At 42.1% G+C, this 11,393-nt stretch overlaps 1 protein-coding gene across 1 annotated transcript; it reads right to left on the minus strand.

Annotated features, from left to right (window-relative positions):
- Window positions 1–192: 192 nt before the first annotated feature.
- LOC125485685 (unconventional myosin-XV-like) lies at window positions 193–9,489 on the minus strand. The gene is made up of 8 exons (XM_048609722.1): window positions 9,426–9,489; window positions 7,178–7,250; window positions 6,577–6,768; window positions 6,019–6,131; window positions 5,674–5,765; window positions 2,174–2,297; window positions 1,694–1,758; window positions 193–297 (listed from the first exon to the last, which is right to left on the minus strand). The coding sequence occupies exons 3-8, from the start codon at window positions 6,681–6,683 to the stop codon at window positions 193–195; spliced, it is 606 nt and encodes a 201-aa protein (XP_048465679.1). The 5' UTR covers window positions 6,684–6,768; window positions 7,178–7,250; window positions 9,426–9,489.
- Between the last annotated feature and the right edge of the window lie 1,904 nt (window positions 9,490–11,393).

Consider the following 11,393-nt stretch of genomic DNA (forward strand, 5'->3'; position numbering starts at 1 on the left):
ACGTTATTATCGGCAAATGCTGTCAGGCAGCATTACTGGAATGAGAAATTGAGCTGCTGTTTCAGGTTGAGGACTTTACATTAGTGTTGGAAATAGTTAGAAGTGTATTAGGTTTTAAGCAATGAAAGAGGGGGTGGGGAAGAAGTGAAAAAAAAGAATAAAGGGGAAAGTTAGGGTGGAAGATAAGAGCAATTAAGTAACAAGAGTTGGTAGTGCAAAGGGAGTATTGAGACAAGTAATGAAATAAAGGATATATCTGGAAGAGGTGTGAATGGCAGAATTATGAACAACTACCATCTAAAAACAGAAACAAAGGAAAAACAGATTAAATAAAAAACATATAAGGAATAAGGAAGCAAAATGGATACAGAGACTATGGTTGAAATTGATTATTGAGTTCAGGAGACTGCAGATTGACACATCAACAGATGAAGTGCTATTCCTCAAATTTGCGTTGAATTTCATGGGAACACAGCAGGAGGCAAAGAACAGAGAGATCAGAGTGACGTTAACAGAGAATGGTTGTGTCATGTGACTGGGCGCCAAGGGTCACATTTGTAAACTGAACAGAGGTGTTCTGCAATATGATCCCCTGCAATGGGCAGACCACATTGTGAGCAGTCTACTAAATTAAAAGACTGTTTCGCCTGGAAGAAACGTTTTGGGCATTGAGCCCTGAAGAAAGATGAGATTTGTATCATGTATTCTTATATGGAAAAGTACCAAAGCTGGTGGTAACATGGGTTTTTCACGAGTGGAGCAGGATGTCACTTTATCAAAAGGAAGGAGAAGAAGGTGTGACAACAAGGTGCACAGCTGGATAAACACAGCAGGCCAAGCAGCATCGTAAGAGCAGGAAGGCTGACGTTTCGGGCCTGGACCCTTCATCAGAAATGGGGGAGGGGAAGGGGGTTCTGAAATAAATAGGGAGAGAGGGGGAGGCGGATAGAAGATGGATAGAGGAGAAGATAGGTGGAGAGGAAACAGACAGGTCAAAGAGGCGGGGATGGAGCCAGTAAAGGTGAGTGTAGGTGGGGAGGTAGGGAGGAGATAGGTCAGTCCAGGGAGGATGGACAGGTCAAGAAGGTGTGTTTAGTGGTGGACCTTTCACTCATTTTTCTCTGGTACATTGATGATTGTACCTAAGCCATTTCCTGCTTTCACTCTAAACTGGAAAATTTCACTGACTTTGTTTCCATTATCTATCTTTCTCATCTTTTCACATGATTCCTTAGACTTCTTCCACCCTCAACTTTTCTTTCTCCATTATGGTGATTGACTGTCTACAAGCACAGTATTCATTAGGAGCCCAACGATTCCCACAGTTAATTCAATTAGACTTGCGCGCACCTTGCTTCCTGTAAGAACTCCACTCCATTCTCCCAGTTTCTCAGTCTCCATTGCATCTGTTGCATCTCTCAAAGCAACATTTATGATGGGTCTTCCTCTTACTCCAACCAAGGATTTCCCCGACCATGGTTACCATGGCCCTGGGGAATGAGTATCTAACTACCTACATTACTGTTCTTATCCTTTTTCCTCCCTTCCAGAACTGCTATTGGGCTTCCCATGCCCGCACCCTCTGCTCCATAAGGATCGTCCTTCACTATTTCACCACCACCAACATGATGTCACCACCAAACACATCTTCCCTTCCCCTACCCTTTGGTTCACTAATTAGACTGGAACTTACCAGGAGGTAGGCTTGCTGGTTAATGAAATCTTGCTGCTGGACATTCAATTGAGAAGGGTCATAGCCTTAAGAACAACATTAAGAACAACAGTATCAATTACATTATATTGTAAACAATAGCCTCTTGTCTTTCATTAGACTTGAGAAATTTTGTATTTTCTCAACTTTCCTTTTCTCTAGGTATCCTTACAACTGGGCCCTGGGGTTGGAAATGCTGCTTGGAGTGGGCCTGGCAATGGGAAAGGGGTAATTCTCTTTTAAAGTATATGGGGCTCTTCAACAAAGAGCTTTGTGTATTTTCCTTTCTTCCCATTGTGCCATTGTAAAACAATGGAGCTCACTGGTGCTGACAAAATCTGGTCGTGGTCAGCAACAGTGACAGGCAGTAATATTTACAGTAAAAAAGTCACTGCTTGACTCCAGTTACAATGAGAAGACTAAGTTACACAGCCCTGTCAAACAGTCCCACAGAATACTAACCTTGATGAGCTCCAGGGATCTCTGTAGGTCTCTCTGAATTTTGCTGAGTCTCATCTCCATTGCCAGCTCCTATTTTCCCGCCTCCCTTCATTCGAACTGACACTAAGGATGATCTTTCCAAATCCTCAAAATTGGAAGGACAAAAAAATACTTTAAACCAAAACATACCGCACGATGAAAATCACTAATGAACTTATTGTCATCTAGTATGGAACTTGAAAATTGCTGAAAAACAAGACATGACATTGAATCTTTCAAACAAACACAAAACTAGCAAATTTCAGGCAATCATAACAACATATACTATAGATTAGGTGACAAGTCAATGCTCTTTGGCAGGAGTGTTGCTAGGAGAAAGTAACAGCAAACTACAGGCTCCACAAGCTCCTGAGTAATTCAAAAAATGCAGAAGGCTTGAACTTTTGCTTTGCAGAGAAAAGGTCCGTGTGTATGAATGAATGTTACTTCTAACATGTGTAAATGTTTCATATTGCAAGTTTGACTGATTATCTTAAAATTGATTGTTCATGCAGCTATTAGCACACTCAGGACTATTCAGAAAATGTTGAATCACCACATCAAATTTAACAGTAGCTGTTTTGCTTTAAGTTTTGACAGCACATATTTGTTGGGCACAGCCTGGTGCATATAAACTAACATTTTCCTAGCTACCATCAGTTCTGAGGAAGGGTCACTTGACCTGAAATGTTAACTGATTTTGCTCCACAAGATCTGCTGAGCTTTTCCAGCAGTTTCTGTTTTTGTTTCTAATTTACAGCATCCGCAGTTTTTCCAGTTTATACAGCCAATGCTTTGTCTTGTCTGAACAACAAAAGCAACATATTGCTTGATTCAATCTTTGGCAAAGTTACAATAGCAACAAATTTAAGACAATCAGTCAAGCTTACAAAATGGAACATTTATGCTTCCTAGAAGTGGCATACATTCACATGCCGGGATCCAATCATTACAAACAAAGGGAATATGATCAACCCATGCATCTTTACCGAACCACACAGGAGCTTGGGAAGCCTATAATTCCCTAGTTTTCTCTATGGCAATGTCTCAGGTAATTAGAGTTGACTTGCAAACCAATATGTATCCTTTTCTCCCACAGCATAACATTTTGCAATTGTCTGAAATTTGGCATTCTTGTGTTTGGCTTTGATGAATAGAAGATAAAAAGATTTTGGCCACGTGTCACTTTTTTCAGCAAGTTCTATAAAACCCTACTAGTTAACGAAATTCAGCAAGATAACAAAACTTCATTAATTAATGAGAACCCACAATGTGACAAAGCCCCATTAGTTAATGAAACCCTTAACATAACCATCTCTGCAGCTTAACAAAACTCCAATTGTTAATGAAACTCCATAACATAAGAAAATTCCACTCACAAAATCTCACGTCATGCCAAACTCTGATAGTTAATGCAACCTACGAGCAAAAGGCTCAACATAACTCGGAATGAAGTCTCTTGGAGATAGCAAGAACTGCGAATGCTGGAGTCAGAGTGAATACAGTGTGGAGCTGGAGGAACACAGCAGGTCAGGCAGCCATGGTCCTGATGAAGGGTCCTGACCTGAAACGTTGATTCTCCTGCTCTTCTGATGCTGCTTGACTTGCTGTGTTCCTCCAGCTCCACACTGTATTGATTCCTACTGAAGTCTGCCAACTAAAGTTCCTTTCTGGGGAGTCAGGTAGTTCTCTTCGATTTTTAAAGATATTGTAGCATCTTGTTCCCTCAGTATTTTTAACTGGAAAAACCCTGGTAATTTCTCTCTCTTCCATGCTTGATAGCTTAACAATTCCTCAAAACTTATGCTTTAACTTATACATTAATCTTGTTTCCCATTCAAGAGCAGAACTAAGGCCTCATTGATTCAGGGCTACTCCCAGAACTGGGTTAATAGTCAGTGTGAGGATCACTGACATTAACTGTAATGAAGATGTTTACATAAATAAAGGGAAGTAACTTCTTCCACATACCATTGGTAGTCTGTTAAATTGTGGATTCTACCTCATTCATAATATTAGTTTATCTTCAATGGGAGTTAGTCAACTAGTTGCAAAGAGTGTGGTGCAGGATAATGTCAACAACATTAATGCTGGTTGAGCCATCTTCTCACCTTGCCCATTGCATAAGCCATAATTAATAATTCTGAATGGTCTTAGGCAATGGGTGAAAGCTGTGACCTCTACTGGTTATCCAGTGTTGCGACCAAGCTACCCAAACTTCTTGGATCCTCCTCACTGTTGGAATCATGAAAAAGCCACTGAAAGAATGGGGTCAGCAGCTATGTTTTCTCTCATTTTCACTGCCACTGTGCAGAACTATGTGGCAGTGACTTCCGGAAGCAGATGATCTGAGACGCTAACATTGGTCAGCAGCACACACCCTTTTTCCACTATGATCAGATTCCTTAGCATAGGTTAACTGTAAAAAGTAACCTTTGAAATAACTTACAGCATAGACACAGTAGAACAACAAAGAGTCTACCATTACTACTTAAGTTGAACACCCTTCAGTACTCTTGCCTAGTCTGATGACCCTGATCAATGACGCTCTCCCGTCTACATGATCCCACTGCCTCCAGGATTGTCACACTCTTCTTTACAAATTTGGGATGGTGGGTACAGGAATAAAGGAGTAAGGATGAATTTCCATTGGGGCTTGTCCTTCAACCAGGAAAATGCCTGTTAAAGACCCACAGGAACTCCAGTAGTAGAAGAAGATACTGCACCAGCTCAAAATGTTAACATTTAAGGTCACATTTACACACAGTGCATAGTTGTGTGAGCTCTTTTTAAAAGGGACATTAAAATCCAGAGAATGTGTGGAGTGTGAACTCATCAGGATGATGAAGGATGGTAGACTATAGTGATGAGACAGATCGTGGGACCCCGAAAGAGATCAAGGTTAGGATATTTACGGGAGGTAGTTTGGGTTATGAAAGGTTTTTGTAGGATGAATTGGGAATGAATATTCCTCTGGCTGGGGAGTCACTAACAACAGAACATCAATTTAGAATTGTTACAGGCAATGCAGAAAAAAGTTAGAGTGAAGTTGTTTTTGAGGAAAGTTGTGAAACACTTTGCTATGGTGACACCTGCAGCAGAGAGTTTAGTGGAATTTTAATAAATTGGGCAGTTAAGAGGCGCCTTGTGACCTCTTCTTGTGCTGTTCATGGTTCGGTGATCCTCACAACGTCATTTATCTTTTAGGTACTTAGATCTCCAACCGTTGGGCCTATTTTCATCACACAGTCCCTTTGTTGAAAGATGCAACTAATTCAAATTTACTGGGAGTCCATTCCATTCATCCATTACTCTCCAGGATAACATTCTTGCTAATCTTGGTTCTTAGTTTTCAGTAACACCATCCTCTTAACTGAGTTCTGGAATCTTTCTTCTTTCTAATTCTTGAATTCTCACTGCCTTTTGGAAGGAACCATCCTATCTTACTGTCATGTTTCCTTTGCAGATTTGAAGTTCCATACCCCATTTTCATGTGATAAAACAGGATCAAACAGGCTATCAAGATAGCAATCGAGTCCTTTTTGAGAGCGGTTTTCATTGAGGGCATTGGAATCTATCAAAAACATAAAGACAAATAATTCGAACAATAATTAGAAGAATATTAATGGCCAAGAAAAAGAATTGCCTTAAGCAAGAATCACTACAAGTTAGACACACAAGCAACTAGAATCACCACGAGAAAAAGCTCAAATGTTTGTCCATGAAACATCTGAAAATTATTAATGCTCCAGTTTCATTTTAGAAGAGTTAACTTTTCAAAAACTTTTTAAACTCCCTATCAAGTAACTCATCAAAAACAATCTCACCTTGTCCAACAGATCCTGAAATGTGTCTGGCTGAGTTTGGCATATAGGTGGGAGCCTGTGTGACGGGAGGGGAGGGAATATCATCATCTGAGTCGAAACCATGGCCAAAGACACTGCTCGGGAACAAAAACAAGTTACTAATGAGGCATCTGGCAAATTACCCAACTCCAGTTGGCAACAGGTAGCCTGACTCCCCGGGATTATGGAATCTTTGGGAATCTCGTAAATAACCAGTTGGGAATAACTCTGCAAATCTCCCAATTTACTCCATAGCTTGCCTGTACTATCTGTGGGCACTTTTTGAAATTTGATACTGGTGTCGTATCAACCCTGATCCTGTCTTGTTAGTTACCCAATGACAGCTCATAGAACTCACTATAGATATGGTGCACTGATGTTTAGAAGTTCCCAACTGTGTTGCCATTAAAATGAATGGACAGAAAGCATGTGGTCCTGTTAGCAAGTGTAGAGCTGCTTGTAGGATCGGAGAGACAATACCCAGGAACCCATAACCCAAGAACAACCACAGCACTTGACAGCTTCAGCTCTAGAACCTACACATTTCTGTTCTTCCGGTTTCTTGACTTTTCCTCAGAGGAAATGATGAAGTAGGATTTCTGCCTTGGGAAATCTGTCATGAGTTCCAGGTCAGACAAAAGGTCCATTGCATAATCATGACCTCCAAGCTCAGCCCATTCGCCTCTACTCTTTCTTGCCACTGACCATCCTCGCCAGCCTTCTGTCACACCCCTGTAATAACATCAAGCATTATTACTTGAGTATGTGCACATGGGTGATTTGTGTTTTTGTGTGTCAATAGTGTGTATGCATGTGTTGGTGCCTATATCTATCTATATGTACGTTTGTGTGCTGCGTGTAATGTGTATATGTGTATGTGTTTGAGTCTGGGTGTATGTTTCTTTGTATGTGTTCTTCTGTGTATGTCTATCGAAGTGGGTATTTACAGGCACACTCATAATTTCAGATGTAGCTCATTTGCTCACTAAATATGTTTTCCTGTGATTAGCTACATGTCTGTTATGGGAATTGGGCATTTTCGGTACGGTACTATTCCAGAGTATAATGTCTGACAGCAGTAAAATTTCACCACCGGTACCTGCTATGAAACAATGCTTGTTTTTCTTTCTTCTGATGTTACCTGTGTTGCAGAATATCTTGTCCCAGTTCCTCTCCTGTGGTCCACGAATTCACTGGGCACAGAAAGCTCACACCTGAAAACAAGATAAAGAGAGTTATTTACTTTGCTGTCATTTCCATTACAATTTATCTATTTTGGTTAGATCAGACATCAGATCGGAATGATGAGGGATTTTGACGTGGTAAATGGAACAAAGCATTTTCGCTGGTCAGCATGTCTGTAACAAACCTTAATTCAATTTAAGACCATTACTAAAAGAATTAATATCCAATCTATATAAAACATTTTGGAACAGAGGATGGTTAAGGTTTGACACTGCCAGTTGTCCATGTAAAGTATCTGGGAAATATCTGACCAAAGAGAAAATTATTTATTGAAACAAAGGGTAGTTCAAATAACTAATTCCCTGCCACATTTGAGAAGAGTATTGGATGGCATAGGGAGTGAGCAGAAGATTCATATTAGACTAATTGGGATATTAATGCATGAGGGAACCGAAGGGAGAGTTAGTATGGACAAAGTGGAATAGTAAAAGGTACAGGAGTAAGGCGAAAAATAGTACTAAACTGCGTAAATTGTACAAATGGACAGAGTGCTGGGGATTGTAGTGTTAGACTGTGCATAAAATTCTATTGTTTGGGTAATAGACGGGTGGAGAGGATCAGGGGAGATAGTGTGGGGAAATGTGATTAAACTGGGTGGCTCAAGTGGAAAACAGTACTAGCACAAACACAATTGAGAGAATGGCCAATACTCCACCAGAATATTCATATGAACAATTAAGCAGTCGCACTCTCTCCAGCTCAAATGTTAACCAAAGATTGTGACTTTGTAACCACAGAGATTGTCTAAAGGAGAAGGAATTGGTGGAGAACAAATTACCTACTGAATTGGAGGTCCAAGCTGGGAGAGTTGGATTTGGAAATTTGGTTTTAGCAAACGGGTTCAACCACAATTAAGGTCAGAGACAGCAAGAACTGCAGTCAGAGATAACAAGGTGTGGAGCTGGAAGAACACAGCAGGCCAGGCAGCATCAGAAGAGCAGGAAAGTTGACGTTTTGGGTCAGGACCCTTCTTCAGAAACGGGGAGGGAGAAGGGGGCTCAGAAATAAACAGAGAGAAGAGTAGTGGGGCTGGGGAAGGTAGGTCAGATGGTGATAGGTGAGTCCAGGTAGAGAGTGGTGGGGATTGGTCGGTGAAGTGGGTGGAGCGGATAAGTGGGAGAGAAGATAGACAGGTTGTGTCAGGTCAAGGAGGCAGGGATGAGAGCGAGGGTTGGTCATGGGATGAGGCCAGGGATGGGGAGATTTTAAAACTGGTGAAATCCACGTTTAGGCCACTGGGCTGTAGTCTCCCGAGGCAGAATATGGAGTGTTGCTCTTCCAGTTTGTGGGTGGTGTCATTGTGACACTGGAGGAGGCCCAGGATGGGCATGTCACCTAGAGAGTGGGAGGGTAAATTGAAATGGTTCACAACAGGAAGGTGTTGTCGTTTGTTGTGAACAGAGCACAGGTGCTCTACAAAACGGTCTCCGAGCTCTGTACGCGACAAACAACAACACCTTCTGTTCACGAACCATTTCAAGTCACCCTCCCACTTCCTGGGTGACAGGTCCATCATGGGCCTCCTCCAGTGTCACAGTGTCACAAACTGGAGGACCTATCACCATCCCGCCTGCCTTCCCCAGCCCCACTCCTCCTCTCTCTGTTTATTTCTGAGCTCCCTTCCCCCTCCCCATTTCTGAAGAAGGGTCCTGACCCGAAACGTCAACTTTCCTGTTCCTCTGATGCTGCCTGGCCTGCTGTGTTCCTCCAGCTCCACACTGTGTTATCCATGTCATAAGAGGACTAGGTGTGGGCGAGTATAAAAAGGTGGAATCAGGCTGTAAAGTTATTGGACTTGACGTTGAGTCCGAGAGGCTGCAGGGTCCCCAGGTGGAAAATGAGATGTTGTTCTTCGAGCATCCGCTGAGACTCACTGGAGCACTGCGGCAGGCCTGTGACAGAAATGTTGGCCTGGGAACACAGTGATGTGCTGAAGCAGTCAGAACGTAGGTATTCTGCAAAGCAGTCACCCTGTGTGTGTTTCGTCTCCCCCAGAATAGAGGGGACCATACTGTGAGCAGTGAATATAGTGGACTAGACTGTGTTATATCTATCAACCACATTTAAGCACTTTTATTTAATTCCCATCCAAGGAACGTTGGATAAAATTAATTGAGCTTGTACAATTGGGGGAATCTGCTTACCATCAAAGCAGGACACGTTTAAAGCAATGTTGCCCTTCCTCTTGTTGCCTGTCCATTCCAGCAGACACGGTGGGTAGCTTCTGACTCCCACCGCACCATACCTGGCCTTTTGCATTGCCTGCATGAGCTTGTGCTGACACACAGACTTAAACCCATTGTAGGCATGATCTGAAACAAACCTGATGGACAAAAGCAGAGAGAAGAATGTCAGAAGCTTGTAACGAGTGCTGTATCTGTCTAATGTTAAACAAATTTCTTCACTCCCAGCCTATAGTGTACTTTCACCTTCACACCACATACTCAGAAAAACGATATGGCACACTATGAAAAGCTGGAAGGAAGCAGCAATGTTCTCGGCTGTAAGTCTGGGCATTTGTGACCTGGATATTGTGTAGATGAAGGTTTCAGGTCATGGAGGCTGCACAGTCAGTTCTACCCAAATCAGTCTTGATGCTGAACTGAAGTTAAGTATCCAGGATAAAATCAATGCTTTTTTAAAAACCCATTGTCAGCCATTAATGGCCCCATTAGCAGCTATTGCTCTCCCAGGCTAAACTTTATCTGTTCCTTTGTCTGCCCAACTGTGTTTTTCTCTCTCTCTCTGAGCTCCATATCCGCATATTGTTTACTCCTCCCCCTCCCCCCATTCCATCTTCAGCATATTTACCAAGCTTTTCCTAACTATAATCAGTTAGGAAGAAGGGTCACAAGACCCGAAACATTAACTCTGTTTTCGCTCCACAGAAATGTGACAGGGTTTGTTAAAGATTTGGGAACAGATTTGGGCAAGGTTTCACACAGTCAAAGAAAAACCCAGAAGAACTGTGGTTGCTGCAAATCAGAAACAAAAACAGAAATTGCTGAAATCCTTAGAACGATGGCCACTCGACTCAAAACGTTAACTGTCTCTCCACAGATACCGCCAGACCTGCTGAGCTTTTCCAGCAATTTCTATTTTTGTTTCACACAGAGTCCTCTTGTTTCATGTTCACAGCCCATACACCACGACCACCATCCTCCCCAAACATTCCCCCAGCCCTCTCACACGACCTTCATCGTTGTCCCCACAATACATCCCCTGGCTCTTCCCCTTGACCCTACCCTCCTGCTTCACATCCTACTCACTTTAACAGGTACTTGTCCATCCTGGAAGAGGGAGCAAAACAACTGAGGCAAGTAGCGAATAAAAGCCAGCCCCTTTCTGCATTCTTTTCATTGACATTTCTCCACACCTGATTGGCTAATTGAGCAAGGATTTCGTCTCTCAGATTGGGGTTAGCCAGTCCAATCTGCGCTATGTAATCACCAAAGAGGATTTCTTGAACTCCATTGAGATGAGGATCACCCATGAATCTCATTATCTGTAAGAGGAACATCATTAGCTTCTTACAGTGGATAAGATACAAAAATGCAAAGAGCTGGAATTGTGAGGAATCTTGCTTACTAGGAATTACCCCTTTTTCCTAGCTGTAGATTAATAAGCATCATCACCTCTGTTTCCTAAATGTGAGACCTGAGTCTGCAAGTCCAGAAGATAAATGACTTGCAAATTCAATCATTTACACAAAACATGCACACACACGGAGAAGTACCCACACATACATTAAAACATGCACTCACATGCACACACTCAAGTACATAAACACTCATAGGAGCACAGACATATATAATTTCCTTCACAAAGTGCTGGTGTTTGTTTTCACACACAAGCAAATGCATGCACACATATATATGTACAGACACACATGTACATGTGCCCACATCACATGCAAGCACACAACTTCCAGCAGACGTTAGCAATCAAAACTCCTTTTTCTTTCAGGAGCACCATGCCAATTAAAACAAAAGATCACCATTTTGCTTGAGATAACAAGGTGTAGAGCTGGATGAACACAGCAGGCCAAGCAGCATCATAGGAGCAGGAAGGCTGACGTTTCGGGCCTAGACCCTTCATCAGAAATTTCTGAT

This window comes from Rhincodon typus, chromosome 21 (assembly GCF_021869965.1).
Source record: "Rhincodon typus isolate 14 chromosome 21, sRhiTyp1.1, whole genome shotgun sequence".
Classification (NCBI taxonomy): domain Eukaryota; kingdom Metazoa; phylum Chordata; class Chondrichthyes; order Orectolobiformes; family Rhincodontidae; genus Rhincodon; species Rhincodon typus.